Source organism: Lepisosteus oculatus, chromosome 9 (assembly GCF_040954835.1).
Source record: "Lepisosteus oculatus isolate fLepOcu1 chromosome 9, fLepOcu1.hap2, whole genome shotgun sequence".
Classification (NCBI taxonomy): Eukaryota; Metazoa; Chordata; class Actinopteri; order Semionotiformes; family Lepisosteidae; genus Lepisosteus; species Lepisosteus oculatus.
In genome coordinates, this window is record NC_090704.1 from 32794024 (window position 1) to 32815118 (window position 21095).

Below are 21095 nucleotides of genomic sequence, written 5' to 3' on the forward strand. Positions count from 1 at the left end.
GTTAAAGCACATTGATATGCTTGTGGAAAAGTACTACATAAATGCAAGCAATTGTTATTCATTTTAATTAAAATTCTTACAATTACACTTTCTCAAGTATCCTGTTTAATATCCTCTTCTATCATGGGAATTATTGTTGTTTTGTTGAGCTTTTTGTGGCTCAATCAAAATATCACCCTAAGTAACATCTTGTTCTGGAACCCATTGGATTCTGCAAGCTTTGTGTTACACTACAAAGGTGGCTGATACTTAAATCGCGCTGTTTGGAAATGATAAATAATATTTCCATAGAGATTATAAATAAAATCCCTAATCCGATTCACAATAAACATCATAGTTATCAAAGCATAAAATCACTTGTCACTTGGTTCAAGACATTCAGAGGGTTACGAGTTTGACCATTGCTTCTGTGCCTTTTTCAAGTCTGATTCTTTAGGGCTACTCAATCTTAGCTCTTTATACACAAAAACACATTATACAGGGGTTTCTAGATGATAACTATATGTAGAAATCTAGACTATCTAGACTATCTATTCCTTACCAGCATGTCTATGGGAGGCATGAGGAAACCAAAGCACCTGGGGAAAAACAGGACAACCATGCAAACTCCACACACACAGACAGGCCAGGCCATAATCAAACACAGGACTCTGGAGCTGTGAGACAGCAGCACCAACTCCCACACGCTCATGGCACCCACGTCTGCAGTTTATACTTCAGCCACAAGGTGGTACTGAAACCAAGTGTAATATGGCATCTCCAGGTACTTGTGCAGAGAATGAGGATCCTTGCATTTATTAAACAACAATTAGAAAGAACAGAACTTCAACCTTTTATTATTAAAGCATACAACTTTTATTTAAAAGAGAATGCAACAAACCAGTATTATTTGTAATTAAATGTTAAGATGTCAGATTAATTAGGTAATTAGCAAAGAGAATGTTTTCAGAGACACTGCTGTTGTTTGTGAATTGGCCCAGTGCCTGAAGTCCGGCAGCCTGGGTGATAATCTCCAGTCCTTTCCTGAGGTCTGTAGGAAAGTGACCTGCATAATCTACAGTCTAGTCCTCACAGATAGCACCTGGCCACAGCCCTGTCTGAGGCAGGGCTCACTCTTCATCCAAACCGCTGCTGTTAATTCACAGCTCATCACGAGCTGCTGATAGAGAAACTAGGCTCTGGATGTATCAGTAGGTTGTCTTTCCATGGGAAAATCAACAGTCATGTTTTTTAATGTTGTATTTATAAGAATGTCACAGTTCCTCATTTCAGTTTGAGGTGTGGCACACACAAGTGGATTAAGATAAGATCATTTTATTGGCCATATACAATTTCTTGTATTAGGAATTTGTCTATTCGCATACCCCAACTTGCTCTCCATGAGACACACAGATGTGGAGAGAAGCTTGGGGTCAGAGCGCAGGGTCAGCCATTAATACGACACCACTGGAATACTTGGGGTTAAGGGCCTTGTTCAGGGGCCCAAGGGAGTAGGATTCCTCTTCCAGCCACAGGATACAAACCGGCAACCTTCCTGCCATAGGAGCAGATCCTTAGCTACCGGGATGTTTCTCCCTTAACGTTATTCTGGACTGGGAACACATACTGTATACTGTGAGAGCAAGGCCCTGTCTGAAACTGACAAAGACTCTTCAGCGCTCTCTTTGGAGCCTGTAGACAAACACCACAGCAAGACCACAGCCTGGGATTAATACAACCACACTTCACTGATGTCACCAGCTGGGAGAGAAACCCAGCTGGAACACAGTTTAGATCACTGTAGTTACGAGGTTCCAGGACTTATTATACCTTCCATGCTGTTCTGACTGTGCACAGATCATTTCATTTATAAAAAACATGTTTTGTTCCTACTCAGACTGATCAAATTCAAACATTACTAAAATTATTCCAACAGTTGCAAAGCTTAAAGAATAAATCAAAGAGCCTTTATTCAAAAGGAATGACATTCTCATGCTGGTATTATACATGCAGTCAGTCACGGATAGGATTATCTCCATACTCCCTAAGGAAATTGTTTTATTTTTTAATGCAGGAAACGTAGAATGGAATGGACTTGGGTTTCATTAAAATCTCTATCATATATTGGAGTAGATACATGTCCAAAGATTTCCACTGCACTTCTAATTTTAGAATTAACTGTAATGCCTTAATATACTGCTTATTTTTTCTCTTCTGAAGGTGCCAACCGGGTTGTTTAAATAAACAGCCCAGCAGTGACTTGGGCCTCTATTTTCGATTATTTAACATGTGGCATAGTGGAAAATTGAGATACTACTAGAAGCTTTAGAAGAGTTACCAGTGAAATTCCTCATTATTTTTTCAAAACTCTTTTGGGCAGCTTTGGATACAGGTGAGTTTGGGAACACACCTTTGCACATCCATTCTTGCTTTAATGGACAGACTAAGGAAAATATGTTCACCTACTGTACTTAACAAGCACCAACCAAGCCTTGAAAGCACATGGTGGAAAGGCAATGCTGAGATTTAAAACAGGGTTATTAAAGTCTGCAACCTGCAGATTGTTTCCTTTATTTAGTCCATAAGACCAATAGGAAGCCATGACTCCTGTTATATCTATCATTCTTTATGCTGTTGACTCTGAGCACTCCCTTCATGAATGAGCACATACATTCATACAGTGATCACACAGCTGATGTAAATACAATCTGTCATCCTGCAACAAAGAAAATGTTCCCAGTCTTTAAATTGTTTCATATTTACTTATAAAAAGCAAATGTTATTCTGCATGATGCTGGCTATATTCTTTCATTGCAAACTGAACCCGGATCAGTCGGATAGAGGGGAATCAGTCTGCACTGGCAGAGTGAGTGTGAAGGAAGAGGAGGCTTTGGGATTCTGGCATGGCTGCTGTATACATTTCCCACAAAAGACAGTCTGAGCAGCTCAGACCCAAGCTGTCTGATACAAGCAGTGGCGCTGTACCTGAGTGCTCTGAAGTGATAAAGCCAGGTAACAGTCTCTCAATCCAACCCAACATACAGCAGTGTCTGATTAACCCAATTCACTGCTGGAGGAGCGGTCATAGCACTGAGCCGAACACAGTCCCAATCAGGCACCAGGACGTGTCCGTGCCAAGGCTAAAAGAAGCACTTTGCATCTGTCATGCAAACGCTCAGGCCCCACTTTAGTCGGGGTAGGAAATAAAAATGTAACAAAAAAGAGGTTTACATTACATTTTACTTGTTTTTGCTGTCCACTTAGATGCTTGGTTTTCATGTCATTTAGGGTGTCGACAGACCAGTCAAAATTATTGTACAAATTCGACACAAAACGTCTGAAAAGACCAAAAAAAACCAAACATTCCCACTTTGCTAATGGTACAGGCCGTTTGCCATGCACCTAATTTACACATCCTTAGAAAGAACTTCTTATATATTGCTATATAACATGCTAGAGAGAGTAAATAGGGCAGCCTGGCGAGGGCCGACTGTTGTGGGGAAAAGGAATTTCTGGAGACTGGTAAGTGTCTGAGACATTCTTCAGCAGTGAAGAGGGAGAGAGGGGAGGGGGAGGGGGTAAGGCAGATGAACGGTGTTGGAATAGCGGTTGGCATTGCTCCTTTCTTTGCACAAGTAGCCGGTCACCTGGACAGACTTTCGCAGCGTCTCCTGTGGAAAGACAGAAATCCAGAAGCCAAATCAAACAAGCATTACGGAGCCTGCGCAAGGAGAATGAAGTATTTGTGTGTCAGAGCTCTGGGCTAAAATGAAAAACAACAGACACTCATCTTGACCAGACAGAAGTCTTGCATTGACATTGTCCAGAGAGATCTCTGAGATGTCACCCCTCTGATGACTTACAGGACTAGCCTGACTCTGTCCACTTTTACTGCTGTTTTCATACAGTATCCTCTTGTAAAACACTGATTTTACGCAGGATTTCTCTATATCTAAACTACAACAAGTCTCTAGGTCATGGGGCAAGTGTAGGAGGCAGTGTGCTCTGTTTCTAAATGAACCAAGATTCCATTTTCTGCCTGTTTTTTTTTAATTAACAGTTACATTTCATTATATTTCATGATGTAACAGGTCCCCCCTGACTGGTAGCATAGCAGGGAGATCTGCACATTAATTGCCCTGATCATAGCAGGGCCTGGATGGCAACCAGACCACCCAGAGTAATGTTACCTAACCATCCTGATGTGAGCTGCAAAGAAGGCATGTTTCAGTCCCTGTTTTCACCCAGTAGTAACAGTGGAAAATGTCCTCACTTGGTTAAACCTGTTTGGTCAGTACGCCAAATAACCATCTTTTTTTTTCCAGTTGCTGACACAGTTACGACCCAGGCTGTTACTAAGATTTCAGAGAGATAGTTATTAAAACATAAACTGTAAAAAAAAACAGAAACTGTGTTTCACTCTCAGAAAGACTTGAGAGGAACTTGTGAGATTTCACCTCCCAAATCTGTGTGCCCCGTTACACTTCGGTAGAATTGGTATGTCTGCTATCTGTTATAGAACATTAAGATCAGGTATATATTGTTACACATAATGGAGTCATAGCATTTACTGTATTAATGTTTGCTGTTCACATCTCAGAAAACCTATAAACAATGGGTTTCATCTGAGGTGTGTGCCTAGCTGGAGGTACAGTAGTCTGAGAGACAGGTGAACACAGATGATCCATGAGAATTTTCTGGTTTACTCTACTTAATTATATTCTTGCTAAATCATTTGAATTGTCAATACAGAAACACAGGGATAGAAGGGAGAGAGAAACAGTGACAGAGAGAAGAAGAAACACAATCAACCTTCTCTTTTCCTAAGCCGTCCTATGTGAGAGAACCATGTGTTGATCAGTCTTGGAGACCAGGTTTTGGCTAAGTAATCTGAACCCTGTTGAAGAGAGCATGCTGTCTTATTAATTTTAAACACCATCTCTACTAATTTGGTAATGCAATTTTAGAATAGAGAGAGAATCACATTCGCTTCTGGCATCTGTGTTGTAGAAAGGTCTTGGGTCATACTCTTTTAGTTTAATTTAGGATGCAGTGTGTTCCTCTTGTTGGCCTGTCAGGGTGTTGCATAGTGTTTTGGGATATGATTTTGTGTTTATAAAGATATTCTAAAATTCACATGCTTCAAATTGTTACTTACCACTTGGATTTATTTTCTTTCCTGCTCCCCATAATTTGTAACATTTTTTTTGGTAGGTGCATGAATGACTAGTGTAAGCCCAGAGTAATCATTAGGCTGTGACTGTGAGTTGAAATGTACCTCAATATTTTATACTGCTTTCAGTAGGCTGTAAAAACCTGCATGTATACAGTACATCACTGTAGACAGGTCTTAACAGCAGGTTTTCCGCTGGGCCCTAAGAGCACACAGCTGTATTACATAAACGTAGACAGCAGTTAAGCATTTTACTAATCCAGATGGGTAATTTGAGGTTATTTTTTCAAGCCCTAATAACACAGCTCAGAAATAAAAGTTTGGAATAAATATCTTGCTGTTTTTAATACAGATAATGCTGCTTGTCCACTTTCAGATCTACCATTTAGCTACCAATTCCCAGACTCATGAGTGAGCTCCTGGGAATCTCCTCGTTGCCACACCATCCTCAGTTAATATGAAAGGCCCCTTTATTGGGTCTTTCTGAGCAGCAAGATTTTATAACAGTCAGTGGGGGTATTAGAGCCATGATTTTCACTGGAAAAGACGTTGGCTATGAAATACCAGTTGAAAACATGTTTTGAGTTTTGAGGCCAATGACTTTAGCACAAAATCCAATACTGGGCACCTAATGTTAAATTTTAATTTTCCCCTGCTAGTTTTGAGAAAATGAAAATGTGCACACCACAGCTGAGGCACATCTTATATGGTGAGCTGACATACCTAAGCATACAGATGATTTATTGTTGTTTGCTGTTTGCCTGTGAAAATGCTTCAGAACTTTCACAGAAGCTGTGTTTCTAATATTGTTTTAGGCCAGGATCATAATAACAATGAAACATTCAGCCCTATGGCAAGGGAAAAATTGTTTTTTTCCTTTTCAAAAAATGTTTCTTTTGAGTTAGGAATTGACGCCAGTTTCTGTAGATGTGGTAGTGCAGGTCAGCGTGACTCACACAAACACACTGATGTAAGTAAATAACCTTCAGGCAGTGATGTGGAGCAGTAGTTAAGGCTCTGGACTCTTAACTTGAATTCTTATGGGTTCCACTCCCCAGATGGTACACCAATATTATGCCTCTGAGCATTGTACTTCAATTACTTTGCTTTAGTAACAGCTGTAAACGTGGGTACAAATGCAACTCCTTTGGTATAAAACCATTAGCCAAATAAATTATTAATATTGCAGGATATATTTAAGGAAATTTGATCACACAATTGTCGAGCAGCACAGAAAGTACACTTCCCCTTCAGTTGTACTGATCTTCATTCCAGCTGAAGCTGGAGCTGAAGGAGATGTAGTATCATTACTTTTATATTAATAAAGCATTTGCTCCCAAGGGGGACCCAAACTGATGGGCCTTTACCTCTTTAAAGGCGGGTGCCCTTTCTGTCTCTCTTCGTCTTCCGTCTGCAGCTGTTGAAGGCAGAGCTGTCCCTGATCTGCTTGCCTCTGTGCTGAGATGGAGATGCACAGACAGCATCTGGACGCACCCTGCTGGAGTCCATCCAGCTGCAGACAGAGTGGACAGGGTCAAGGTCAGATCTGCCTGGTGTGGAAACGGTCACAGCTGGCCATGGTACCACTCTTTACGTAATGGCGCTTTAATAAATTACGGTCAGTCCTTGACTGGCATATGGCGCACCCACAAAAAGATTAAAAATGGTCTCTGCCTTTGATTTTTAGAAAAACAGCCCAAAAAATAGTAGTATTTATATTTCTGTCAGATGCAGAAAGCACAAATACAGAGTACATTTGTTCTTTTGAATTAGCATTTAGATTAACTGTTGCACCTTAAGCTACCATGGTATTTGTTATAATGTCAGACCATTCAAGGACACTACCACCTGTCAGAGGAGTAAAGTAATCATCCTAGCAGTTTAACTTAATCATTCTGTTTTGAATAGTCAACACGATCGTAATATTAAAAAGTTAATTTTCATTCTTAAGTGTTACTTTCATTTTCTAGAACCTCTCAATAAATTCTTATCAATAGTAAGATAATACAGAGTGATAATGTAAGTCAACAGTCATTCCTAACAATAAGTATAACAATGTAATTTGCAGACATCATGAATGAAGCAATTAGAGGGCAGGATCCTAAAAATTAAAGCAATTTCTCTTCTGCACTTTTAATACGTGCAAGTAAAAATAATTGGGATGATTAATATGATAATAAGTGTGACTGATATTGCTGTTCTGACCTTTACACAGGAGAGTCAGGTGTTTCTGAACTTAGTGGACTGGCAGAGTGCAGTATTGACAAAGTAGGATTATTAAAAACCGCATCTCTCAAGATGTGCTATACTTGAAACCTTGCACGGGACTACAAACAGAACTTACTGCAGGTTTTTTTCGAAAGGCAAATTCATACTCAGGCCAGCTCCACAGTAGATATGGTATTGCTTTTAACAGGGTGGAATTTCAGCCAAGGAAAACAATTGTCATGCGTTTACTACTCCGCTCCTGTCACTGCAGCTCTGTTCGTCTGAAGCTTCAGTACCTGTGCTTGGCTCTAGTATGCCCAACCTGCGGTGCTTTGAGGCGTTGCTCTCCATGACTGACTGCGGATGGGTTACCTGCGCAGGGGGGCGAGCTGACAGGTGCAGCTCCAGGGGTTGCTGGAGAGCGTCATGTTCTGAATGGTGGTGAATTCCAGGCTTCCAGGCAGAGTCTTCAACCTGTTGTTCTCGATGTGCAGGGATTTGAGAGCTCTGACCCCGTTGAAAGCTCCGTCTGAGAACTGACAGAAAGCTTTCCTCACAAAAAAGACAATAAACAGTCCATGTCTGTGGGAGTCGCCGTTACTGTCTGGGTTCATAAGATTCATGATCCGGGAATCTTAATACATGTCTTTTTACCGTCCTTAAAAGTTGCAGCACCAGTGTGAAATTAAAGTGAGGAAATGCACTCTAGCTGTTTGCCTTATCTATGAATGTACCCAAAATAATCTTTATAAAAATAAATAGAAAAATACAGTTCCGTTCCAGATCAGTATCCATTCCAGAGCTGAACTTTGGACTCAGGAGCTATAACGCAGCAACACTAGGTGCACTAAAGCACTAATCCTTTGACTCAGCCCAAAACTACACTGATCCACAGTATGTTCTTTCTCCATATTCAGTTTAATTTCTTTAAAGAATTAAAAGAAGTAAATATTTTCTTTCAATCTATTATAATTATCACCTAAAGTACCAATACAGATGTTAGTATCAAAATACACGTATTATCATTTATAGCTGCAGTAAATTCAGTTATTTTTGTAACAGGTGCACAGATGTTGTATGGAATAGACAAGGCATTAGTAAATTCACTATGCCGATTAATATTTAACAGAGTTGATTAATATGAAAGTCACAAGGTAATAGTGTGTATGGTCACTTCTGGAAGCAGCACAAATTGTTAATCTGTACACAACTGACACATGGCTTTACACAAGATTGTTCCCCTAATAGAGTCAGAACAAACATCTGTATTTGTTGTGATCACTGCGCCCAAGCATAATGTCCTAACTCATCCTACAAGGGCTTAAGGTCTAGAGTCGCAGGTTTAGTAAGTAGGATTGGTACGACATAACTGCCACGATTTACCTCGCTAGAAACCACTGTTACACAAGGAGTATGAGGTCATGTCAGGATGAACCTGCAAGACATCCCTTTTCATTTTGGCAAGGTGTCTTGATTCATGGTGATTTGATCCTGTCCTGTCACTGATGCAGTGCTGGACTGTAGTTTGCTAAGCTAGAAAAACGTGCAGAATTAGTCCTCCATATAATTACAGCACAAAGGTTTTGTTGTGATTTTAAGCGGTGCAAATTCTTTTCTGTGTTTCCCTTTCTTTATGTTCATTGGGATTGATATTAAACAGGATAAATCATCCTATCACCTATGCCTAATCAATTTCCCTCACTAAAGAGATATTTTAGTGCTTATGCAATAGCCAGAGCTACTTCAGTAGAGTGATACTGTATGTTTATTTTGATGTTGAGAAAATTCACAAGAACACGTGTAGAATGAGAACGTAGGCCAGAGAATTAATCACAAAGATTTTGAGTTACATACTGTATCTTTCATTAGAATAGGCTGTGTTTTTTGGAAGCTAAAACGTGGAAGAATTTTCCAGATGACACTGCTGACACTGTGTCCAAATTCTCATCCGTGTTTTTGTTTAGATTATAATTTTAAGATTTATAATTGGTAATTTATGCTAAAAACAATAAACATATATTTAGTCTGTAATGGTAGGATATGAAATCTTTTTATAGATCAGTATTCTGTCCAGAAGACTAAATGAAATTGCAGCTGTGCAATTACAAAACATTGGCAGGCTTCACAAACCAGTTTTTAATGTTTCCAGTGAAATAAAACGTAATTTCATCACAATCTTCTGATTTAGTTCCATGTGGCTGTACCTCATTGTTGTCCAAATGGTGAAAATCTGAATTTATTTGCCTACTTTTAATTTCTGTTTTTAGAAACATACCTAATTCACTACTGATGAAGATAATAACAATATTATTATTATTATTAATATTAATAATAATAATAATAATACAGTAATACCTATACTGTACATTAACATTAAGCTGCTTATTCCCAGAAAGGGAGCCTATCCTGCATTTAAAGGTTGCTAGGATGTGACACCACATGGATACAGTGCACACACACAAGGATCAGTTTATAAAGCTATCCCAGGATCCAAAAATTGTGAGGCAGAAGTGCTAACTGACATACCACAGTGACATCCATAATAGAAAATGGGTTTAGTAACTATTTTCTTTTAAATTGGTACAACAAATATGATTACTGCATAAAACATTGGTTTTAGAGTCTGTTCTTTGGTTTTATGTACTTTATCTGGATAACACAGCTGGCATCAGTGAAATTGTGTAGCGGGGTGTGAGCTGTCCACAAGTCAAAAAGGTGACCACCAAGAAGGCTCTGGTCAAGACAACTGGTCAAGAACCCCTCGGAGGTTATGGGAATGGTTCAATGCCAGACACAGGTCTCTGCATGTTGACAGCATTGTGACAGCATTCTGATAACATTCAAAAATGGAGGAACTAAACTCTGTTTTTTTAATTGTATTTGTACCATGCGTTTCAACTGAAAGGATCCCAGTGGGCTTTGCAGAAAGCGACATACTTCACCTTCTACAAAAGTGTGGCACCCGCTTGGATAACACAGTTTGGATCTCTACAACACCCGTTCTGCTCCAGTACCCCCACTACACAGCAGATCAGGGAGAAAAGTGAGATCTTCCATGAATTTAAGAGAAATAGATGGGTGGCCAGGTTGTGGAAGCCCATAGTAGGTCTTAGCAAGGACACCAGGGTTAACAACCCTATCCTTATGAAATTCTTAATGACCGATAATTCAGGTCCTGAAGGAAGAGCACCATCTGCTTAGGTGCCCATAGGAAATTTAACTGCTCACAAAAAATTAAATTAAAAAATATATAATAATAAAAGAAACATGGTTGTCAATTGAAAAATGCTAAATTGACCACATGAGACTGGCCGCGAGAGGCCCAACTTGGCTGCGTGCATTATTACTGCTGCTCGATTATCAATATCTCTGCTCTCGTAGTCTCGTACCTCTCGCTCGATACTTAGTGTCTATGACTGGGCTCGTTGAATCCCTGTCTTTTAGATCTCTATGCTTCTATGGGAATGACTATATTAAACAACACCATTACAGCAGCAACTTAGTTTTACCTTAGAGAACTCCCCCTCTAGGCTGTTTAATACAAGTATAATTCAGTATTTTCTTTGGTTGTAAGTACCATTTTATTTTCAGTTGAAGATGGTTTGCCGCTTTATATGTAAGGTGCCACCTGCTTGACTGAAACCAACATTTGATTTAAGGAACATAAATAAAGCAAGGGCCTAGTGCTGATTCCTGAGGTACTGTATGCCACTAATTATATCATCCCTCTATGTATGTATCTCAGTCAGAATACTCCACTAACCAGTAACCAGTCTCTCTACCATATTCATTTAATTGGATATTCTTGGATTCATATTTTAGTTTAATGTGGACCTTGATCAAACTTTTCTGAAAATATATCTGATTTAACACAATGTGTACAAATGTTATTGTTTCTTCCATGACTTTAAGAAATCTGATTGTCACCTAAAAGGCTTGGCCTTCCTTTTCTAAAAGACTTTGTATTCTCCAGAAGGAAATTCAAAGTCTCACTGAAGTCAGCCAAGCAGGCACTGAAACTTAAAAACAAATTCAAGTTACAGATCCAGATTCCTGATGAAAACTGTTCTGGAATGTAGGATCGGTAGTTGTTGAATGGTGGTTTAAATGGACAGGATAAATAAGAAGCAAAGGTATGATCTTTTTATAGGGTTATTTTAAAAGTTATTTATAGTTTAATAAGTGTGAAAGGCCCCCTTATGTGACTGTTATATAAGTCTGGCATCTGTAGTCCCCTTGGACTTCCAAACCTTTTAGGCAAAATGCTAAAACTCTCAACGAGGTGCAAAACGAATCGATCTCTTGAAGATGTGAAGTCTCCTCCTTAGAGAAGGAAGGAGTCTTATGTAAGACTGTAAGACATTAACTTGTTTGACCAGGCCTATGGAAAATTCCACTGAGAGAGAGCAGAAGTAATGGATGTGGAAGGTCTGGTAATTTGAGGGAGTGGAAGATGGATGGCTTCCAGTTTTAAGGGTTGTTTTTCTCTCTTCATCTCCTTTCAAGCCTCTCTCCTGCCAGCAGCTTCGCAAAGAGCCCAATTGTCTATTCAGCAGGGCAATGGCAACCCAAAAATACATCTCTTCATTGGGCCCAGAACACCATGCTTATATTTATCCATCTCATAACCCTCGCTGACCTGTTTACAGGGGGAAAAAAAATGTAAATCTGAAAATAACACTTGTGTAATAATTAGGCTGGACAAGCTTCGATTCTGTCTAGTAAACAAGGCCTAAAAATATACCGTTTTGATTGGAAAGTGATTTTCTAAGTTATGACTGCACAGACTTTACTCTCTCCTACACATTCACATTGGCAAAATGATTTAGTTGCTTTTCTAAAATATTTCTGGTACATTATTTGTCAAAAACACGTGAAGGTGTTGTGAAAGTGGCAGTGGCGGACATCTCAAGAGAAACTGGAGCTGAGATGTTTATATAACATTCACCATGTTTCAAAAATGGGTGTTAGCAAACATTTATCAACATGATCAACTAATACTGGTAATAGAAACAAATGCACGTTGACTCACTCCTGTAAAGGGTTACCTCAGACCTTTTAGTGCACCTAGTGAAAGGGGAATTTTTCAAAGCTTTTATTGTTGAAAAAAAATATCCTCTTAATTTACTGAAAATAACTTTGAAGATGCCAGTAATGCTGGAGGAAAAATAGGTGTGGAAAAATATTTTTAACATAATTTCATATGGTATTGAAAATATGTTCTTTTGGAGTAAAATCTGTGGAGAAAAATGCTTTGATTGTTGTCCCATAAGTCTTATTAAAAGCTGAGGTTTTTATGTGACTGTGTTGGACTCCAAGTTAAGTTTTCAAAACACCACTTTTATCCCCTTTTATGAAATGTTAGTGCAGAAAGATTGGTCATAATCTTTGGTCAGTGGGAGCCCTGCAATTTAAGCTTGTTTCTCTGGATTTAGTGGGCTATGTTAGATATGATCATATGGTTCATATCTTCATATGTTTTTCAAGTTGTACCATTCAGAAACAGTTACCAGGACTTCCTATGCTTACAATTCTTGTGGGATACACTGGACTCCACAGGCAAAGAGTTGGAAAGAAAATGCAAAATTGAGGAAAAATAAATACATTGTTGTTGGGCCATCCTTCCACCTAAGATCTCTGATACTTCATTTACTGTAAGTCTTAAAATGAACTAACAATTCACTTAACCATTATTTTCTTCTTAAATTTAGTATATTTAACATAAAGTTTAATATTACTACTTCATATCATTAACTTTCTGATAGCAGAAACCAGAGTAAAACAATGGATTGTTATTATGAGATTATTATCAGGGGGAATGACCCAAACTGCACTGTGGCTGTGCAACACAGGGCTCTCTGTCAGTCATGGTTCAAATTGTGATTCACTCTGTTGTAATTTTCCAGCTTTGCGTGCTCAGATTTCCATGTCTCAGGGCCAGCAGGAGATTAATTTAATTGGCAGACCCATGTTCTGACCTTTTCATATCTCTCAGCTTTTCATACCACTGTTTCTAAGACACCTTTCCACTACAGCAAAGGGCAGCAGTTCTTCTACAAGACATGGCAAACAGATGAAGGTGTGTAGTAATTTTGTGGACTATATTTATCCTTTTCTTCTGGCCATGTTAACATATTGGTCTCCTGCTTCTCACATCACTGACATTCATCCCTATTTTTCCATTGGTATTTTTCCCAGCCATCTGTTTCCTGCAGCGTCCAACAAATACTTGTTTTAACTTTGTTATTTTTTAAATCAAGTTAAGTGCAATTTTGCCTTCAGTCCCATCACTGCTGAGGAAGTACAAAGAGCACCTAGTGTGTGCATGAATCTTCTCCTCCTGTTGCAATGCACAAACCTGCTCTTTTTATTTAGATGAGAGCTCACAAAGAGCAGAATTGTACTTATTAATACTGCATTGGCTTCCTGCAATGCTTACCTCACTAGTATTGAAGAAACAGATTTTGTTGTGTTTAAAATCCAAAGTATATAAAGCACCAAGTTTGTTTCTGATTTCCAATTAGCTTGGAACTCAAACTATATTTATCATGAAGATTATGATGTTCTAACTGAAAGGTGTCTATTTTCAACTGGGCTTTCCTACACCTACATTGCACAGACAGGTGAAATAGTAATACAGGTTCTGTTTCAGGTTGCAGGTTTCCAAGTTCATAAAGACTGAACAATATAAAGATAATACCTGCAATATAAAGATAATGTGATCAGTAGCAAATTGTGCATGAGCTTTACAAAATCATTCTCTACCTCATACTATCCCTTTTTGATGGGCACTATGTGTATTGTGAGTACAACACAGAAATAAAAATAGACAATCATGCAGAACACAGAAGCTACTTGGGTGAAAATTCAAACTCTGGTAATATTTGGAGTACTACAAGGAACAGTATTAGGTCCCCTGTTCTTCTTAACCACTATCAAAGATCTGTAATTTATCGTAATTAGGAAATTAGGGGAATTTAGACTGAGATGTAGTCACCATTTGGCTGATTGGATTTAACGTAGATTAATTGATTTTGCTTCATGCAAATATCGATAATGTCTAATATGAATGCCTTACATATCATACAAAATAAGGAAATGCAAAGTGCAAAAGCGGGTCTGTGTCTTGATGTTCATGTTAAATAACTAGTGTCATCATTAAGGCAATGCTGGGAAACAGTGAAAAAGGCTAGTAGACTCAGGGGATACAGAGTGAGGGTGGCAGAATTCAATCAAGACCTATCATGTTAAAGTTGTGCTGTGTACTAATAAGGCCTTTTCAGTTTCTGTTATTACACTACACAGAGATCATCTAAAGAAGAATAATCAGGATATTTTCTTGTCTCAAGGAAATTTCATGCAGATTGCATGAGTAGAATCAGAGATTCCTGAAATATTAAATTCAAGAAATATAACTTGAAGGAATTAAGGGCCTGTTCACATCATAAAACCTTAATTTTTAAAAATATTATTCTTATGTGACTTGAATCTCCCACACTAACACATCATGGAAATGATCTTGTCCATTTCATTTCAAAGTATTAGAATTATTTTGGTAATAAGAATATAAAGCAAACATGCAAGATGTAGTACTCAACATCTTCTTTGGATGGAGGAAGCTGTATTTCAGCACCTGAACAGCGACCTAAATTCCCAAAATAATCACCTCCAACATCTATAAGACCAACAGGCCTTTTTATTACTGTTATCAACAATGATTTGACTCTTTCAATGTTGATTCATGATATAAGAGAAAATGAAACCTTGATTTCATAATGGCATACCAACGCTTGCATGTATTGCATTATGGCATACCAAGGAGTCCCCACATAAAAAAAGTGCTTTCCTTCCTTAATAAAAATTGGTTACTTTTAGTATAGTAGTAAAGATAGTGATGGAGCTGATGACAATAATAAACCACCATGAATGATTCTTCAAGAGTGGCTCTATCCATCATGCAATGACTCTTTTAATAGGTTGAACATCCTAAAGAAACCTTTGATAGCACCTCCTACAGCACAGCGCCCCCAGTGGAAATTCTGGTGCAGAAGAAAGAATACCATTAACCACTAACAGTAGCAGCTAGGTTTTCCTTAGTGGTCTCCCATCTCAGGGCTGACCATGTCCAGCCTTGTTGAGCATTTGAGCTCTGTTGAGGTCAGGCTACAAAGTGATGCCGATGTCTCCCGCTTTTTCTAACTTTAGAAAAGCACCAGATGAATAATGAACCAACTAGACTAACAAACAGGCTCCTACCATACTGTAGTTTCCTCTCCTGTAACAAAATAACCTTGCTATGAATGGTTGGAAAATAAATTATCCTCAATTTCATTTCCTCTGAAAATAAGTAACCCAATGTAGTTATGTTTAAAATAAAGTTTTCTTTTTCTCAGTGGAACAACCCAACGATACATGTTTTGGATTATGGGAAATGCTGAACAGAACTATTCCAAACTATCAGATTTATTTAGATAACAACAGCATATATAATATACCCTTCTTTACAACAATTTAGTCTTGCACTTATATCCTAATACAGTGGCTTCCCATAGTATCTGCAGGAGTTCTTTGCAATGAATAAATACAATAATAAGTGATTTTTTTTCACTGCACTGCTTCATTGTCTTTCAGATTATGCTTTCATAATGAAAGCTGGGATTCATATTTAAAAAATAAACTATGTAACACTCATATTTGAAATTCCATTAGTAAATACAGTACCTGTCAAATAGCAGTATAAATGAAGCTGGGAAAGTCAGAAAATAGCACAGAATATTTCTAAGCTAAATCTCAGGCTAGACAGTATACTTTTCATTTCAGAATTTATGTTGTTTTCAGTACTATGAAAAAAGGGATATGAGATCTTTCATCTCCAAGTGTTTGCCATATGCTTCCCAAAATTAGATGTGAAAAGCAAACTGCAGCTGTTAAGACACAAATATGTAATTCAATATTCATGAATGCCACTTACTTACTTATTAACCTTTAAAACCAAATCCATAGTATTATCTCAATTGATCATTTTGACCCAGAGTGAAAGATTTTAAAAATCTGGTGGCTGTAAGATAATAGGTTCTAAGTTGCATGACCAGATATGTGCCTCTGGCTGGTCTATCAGTTCTTGTATTTTATTCATTGAAAAGTTCTTTTACAATCTTGAAACCTTGTATTTTACTATTTTGTACAAAACTGATTAGCAGTGAATACATGGTTTATTCTTGAAAGATTTGCACCTGCACTTGTCTTTTAAAAAGTGAATTTTAAAATGCATTTTTTTATACAATGTGCAGCACATAGCACACTCATACAGCCACACACCTTGCTCCAGACAGGACTTACCCTTTCCAGACCCATGTTGTCCAGATACATTTTCTCCACGTACTTGCCAAAGGACAGGAAGGCATCATCGGGGATGAGTTTCATGGGGTTTCTGGAGAGGTTGAGCTCCTCCACCACCCGCAGTTTGCTCAGGGCAGCAGTAGGATAGGTGCTGAGGCGGTTGCGGTCCAGGTGAAGGATGGCAAGATTCTCCACATCTTCCAAGGCAGAAGGCTGGATGGAGGACATCTCGTTCCCGCTGAGGTGCAGCCAGCGCAGGTCCTTCGCACCTGTGAAGGTGCCAGCTCGCAGCTCGCGGACCTTGTTGTCATTGAGCTGGAGGATGAACAGGTTGATCATGGGCGAGAAGATTCCCTTGGGCAAGTCGCTGATCTTGTTGCTGTCCAGGTAGAGGTAGGTCAGCTCGGTCAGATCTTCGAAAGCCCCTGGCTTGATCGAACTGATCTCGTTGTTGGACAGGTAGAGGTAGATGAGCTTCTTCAGCCCTTTGAAGGCCTGCCCAGGAATCTCCTTGATCTGACAGCTCTGCAGGTGCAGAGAGATGAGATTCTTGGCGTTGCTAAAGGACCCAGCAGGTAGAACTGGAAAGCTGTTGCGCTGCAGGTTGAGGAGGCGTGTGGAGTCGGACACGCGAGGGACCTTTTTCAGCCCCGCGCTGTCGCAGATGACATGCTGCAGATCCCCGTGGCAGTGGCAGGAGCTGGGGCACTGGCCAGGGGCAGATACAGCTGTGGCCACCAGGGCCAGAAAGCACACAACATGAAAGCTTATCCTCAGCATGTCTGGGGCTGATCTGTCTGCTGGACTGCTGGGCTGCTACAAGGCAGAGCCGAAGAGAGAGAGGGAGAGAGTGAGTGAGACAAGAGGAGGCAGAGCAGAGATTCCCTTTAGCTTGAAAGACTGCAGTCAACAGAACACAGCACTATTTATAACATTATTTTGAAAAAAACTTTCAGAGGGCAGCCAACTTGTTACGTGGAAAGGTCCGCAGGGGTAAGCAGAGTTTCTGTCAGCTTTAACACTTGCAGTACTATCGAGCACTGGAACTCCCTCTAGCTGTATATAGCTGATACTTAAGATGTTTTATGTATTCTAATTCACTTCACTTCTGATATTTAATATTTTGAATGATGTCCCTCTTACAGAGTTAAGAATGCAGTAGAACCTTTAAAGAGAAACATGGTCTTGATCAGTGAAGTATGTTACATTACACAACTTCTGACCAGAAGTGTGTATGTTGTGGGACCTGTTTTTATTTTCTTTTAAAATGCTAAAAAACAAAAAAACAATCATGGGGCATCTCAATATATTAGACCACCCTTGCATTGCTGTTTATTGAGCTTTGAACACAATGAAATTATTCATTGCGGCACATTTGAGCAAAATCTTTTTAAACAAAAGCATTTGATATAAGTCTAATCCCAAACTAAAAACACAGCTGCATCCTCTGTAATTTGACTTCATTTTTGTTTTTGAAATGTGCTTCACAGGCTTTCTTTTGTACAGATGGTACTCTTGACAAGAATGAAGCCCCAGTGTACATGAGATCCGTTCTATATTATATATATTAATATCTGGAATCTGGGGGAGTCATTATATTCTGTCTGTGTTTCTCTGCCAATTAGTCCCAGAAGTGTGTTTGGGTTTATTATCTTTGTGTTGAGTCCAGTCAGCTTCATTTTTGACTAACAACAATGATGAACTAAAATATTCAGATTCCATTGACTCCATGTTGTCATGACCCATGATCATGCGTGCATTTTGCACGAGGAGACCCTTTGCTTTGAGACTAAAATGTTCAATTTACACACCCATAATCTATAAACTATTTTCCATGCCTTGAATACTTGCTTACAGAGATTTAGCTCCAAAATATCTAAGAGTCTGATCCTCAAGAACTTAAATGGCCATTTTGTCCATTTCCTATAGAGGACTAAGATCAACAATGGAACATGGATCCATTGGATCAAATTCTGTTTCCTAGATGGAATCCTAACATATATGTATGGAGTCATCTTGGAGTCATGTATGATGGTATCACTCAGCTGTCTTTTGTTTTGTGGGTAGTGTGTGAGAATGCCTTTAAAGTCATCATCCATCAAAGACCTCGATATAAAGGCAAACAAATTCCAGCAGAGACAGTAAAATTAAGCAATGGGGACCTGAAAGAATGCAGAACGAAGAAAGCAGCCCGTGGCCTGCCTGAGGCATAGGCAAGAAACCTCTGATGTTTAGTCTTAACCAAATATCTTTGAATACATGTCTTGTGCTTCTAAAACAAATAGATTAATACAGAAATAGCCCAATGAGTTTCCTGTCATTTTTACAGTGAAGAATAACATGCTGATTGATTAATCCATTTCCTCTAATAGGAGTTCAACTGTGTCACATCTTGCTTTAACTGAATTTGCATTGATTGTAATGCTTTTCAAATCCTCCCAAGCATTTCTTATGAGGTTGATATGGTTCCACACCAGACGTGAAACAGAAGGTGCATATAAGCCCCCTCAAAGCTCAAAAGCTCAGCCCCCTCAAATGATCTGAAGCAGACAGATAACTAAAACAGCATTTGTTCTTTCTCTATCAATGTTGTTTTTTGTGATTTAAATGTGGTTTAAAACTCTAGCTTTAAAAACAGGGCTGAATATTTTTTTAAAAGCTGGCTGCCATCATATTAAGGTTCATGTACCACAAATGTATAACACATTATGTGCTGTAGGTGAGAGACATTTAAAGTAAGTGGGCACTGTGGTTGCAACTCAATGAAATACAATCACCTATCCTTCTTGTCCAAGAGAGGAACAACCTTCATCTGAATTAGATAACAAAGCTAAGAATTCTTCTAAAATGAAATCTTTGTTTTGCAGCAGAATAATTACAACAGGATATTTTTAGTCTGAAAAAATACATAAAGTTTATAACTGCAATTATCCTTGGTCTCTGGCATGGCCAGCTTGTGTTGGTTTGGCCTCAGATGTATATGTTTATGAATCTGATGACCATAGTCTGGATAGGGAGCATTTGGTGTTTACTGAACAAATTTAACATTTTAATGGGAATGTAATGGTTCATCTTCTGACCATAGATCTGGCAAATCAGAATATTCATGGCTTTTGTTTATGCCAAAGGGCACTGGAAGTGGACATTTTCAGAGCTGTTATATTATTTAATTCCTTTAATATGTAGGTACTTTGGTAAACTGGCTCCAGCCATCTGCGTGTTGTTTGTCCACTGGTTTTAAAATCATATACCCTCTGTACTGCATCGCATGACCTCTGCCAGAGCCAAGGTATGACCTGGGCTGTGAAAGGGTTGGAATGGTGAAAATTACACACGGAAAGATCATTCAGAAAAACAGTCAGCATGAAAACACATCATTTGTAACTGCAACAAATTCACAACATTATCAGGAGAAGTAGTTCAGGTGGGGTAGCTGCGTCAAGATGCGTAGGCTGCAAAGGAACAAGTAATAGGTTTATTCCATGCTTACACCTGAAGAAGGCTCCACAGTTGAAATGTTGTGTTTTCTTTCTTCTCTTTTCAGCATGGAATGAACCTACAGTATTACTTGTTCATTATCAGGAGAAGGACAAAATCATTTTTGTAGCAGGCGCACCAACATTTAGCATTTACATATGTCATCAATGGACGGGATTAGTGATCAACTGATGTCTACTGTGAAAGTCACTGGCTAGTAGTGTGTGTGTGGCCAACATTAAAAGTCTTGCTAGGTCTTTATCTTTGATAATGCTTTGCACAAGTTGGGATTCAGTTAAAGGATTCTGTTCCATATTTCTCAAAGAGCCTGGATAAGTATGTGCCTGTTCACTGGTCTCTGACCCCTAGATGGCACATGTTGTCCCAGTTCATCTCACAATTGTTGAATGGACCTCGAATGTGACAAACTGGTTGGTTTTTGTAGGAGGGGAAAGGTGTAAAGCATTTGCATGACCCTCTTGAACACAGAAAGTTGATCACAAAGAAATAAAAGGCACTCCAGACTCAATAGCTGGGTATAGAGGAACCTCTTGAGGCCAACAACAACTTTGAAGGAGTTACAGAGTTCAGTGGCTGACCTGGTATAAAATGTCCATGGGTAAACAATACCCTGTTCACTCCAAAAGGTGCTATATATAAAACTGAATACATCTTAAAGCCCACATGAATTTTGGAAAATAAAACCAAAGTGACACTGCAAATGTGTCATCATCATCATCATTTTAACACCAGGACAGTGGTAATGCAGAGCCAACATAGTGGATCACTCAGTCAGCACCATCTCAACTGTCAAGCATGATGATGGCAGTTTAATGTTATAGTTCTGCTTCTTATTAGTGTGGCTTGCCACACTAATGGGAACATAGATGGAGCAAAGATTTTATTTTAGAGAAAAACC

General features: G+C 38.9%; 2 protein-coding genes across 2 annotated transcripts in view; one reads left to right on the forward strand and one right to left on the reverse strand.

Annotated features, from left to right (window-relative positions):
* The window catches only part of acsf2 (acyl-CoA synthetase family member 2), a 54693-nt gene that overhangs the window by 22789 nt on the left and 10809 nt on the right, over positions 1-21095 (forward strand). The window lies entirely within an intron of this gene.
* chad (chondroadherin) lies at positions 1925-17605 on the reverse strand. The gene is made up of 4 exons (XM_006635081.3): positions 16700-17605; positions 7733-7896; positions 6520-6665; positions 1925-3650 (listed from the first exon to the last, which is right to left on the reverse strand). The coding sequence occupies exons 1-3, from the start codon at positions 17477-17479 to the stop codon at positions 6524-6526; spliced, it is 1086 nt and encodes a 361-aa protein (XP_006635144.2). The 5' UTR covers positions 17480-17605; the 3' UTR covers positions 1925-3650; positions 6520-6523.

Bases quoted from the DNA above. Each gene is read 5' to 3' on its own strand.
- chad (XM_006635081.3), bottom strand. From the start codon at position 17,479: ATGCTGAGGATAAGCTTTCATGTTGTGTGCTTTCTGGCCCTGGTGGCC. The intron at 7,897-16,699 runs GTAAGTCCTGTC...GCTTTCTGTCAG, and splicing joins ACAACATGGGTCTGGAAAGG to TTCTCAGACGGAGCTTTCAA. The intron at 6,666-7,732 runs GTAACCCATCCG...CTCTGTCTGCAG, and splicing joins CAGCTCGCCCCCCTGCGCAG to CTGGATGGACTCCAGCAGGG.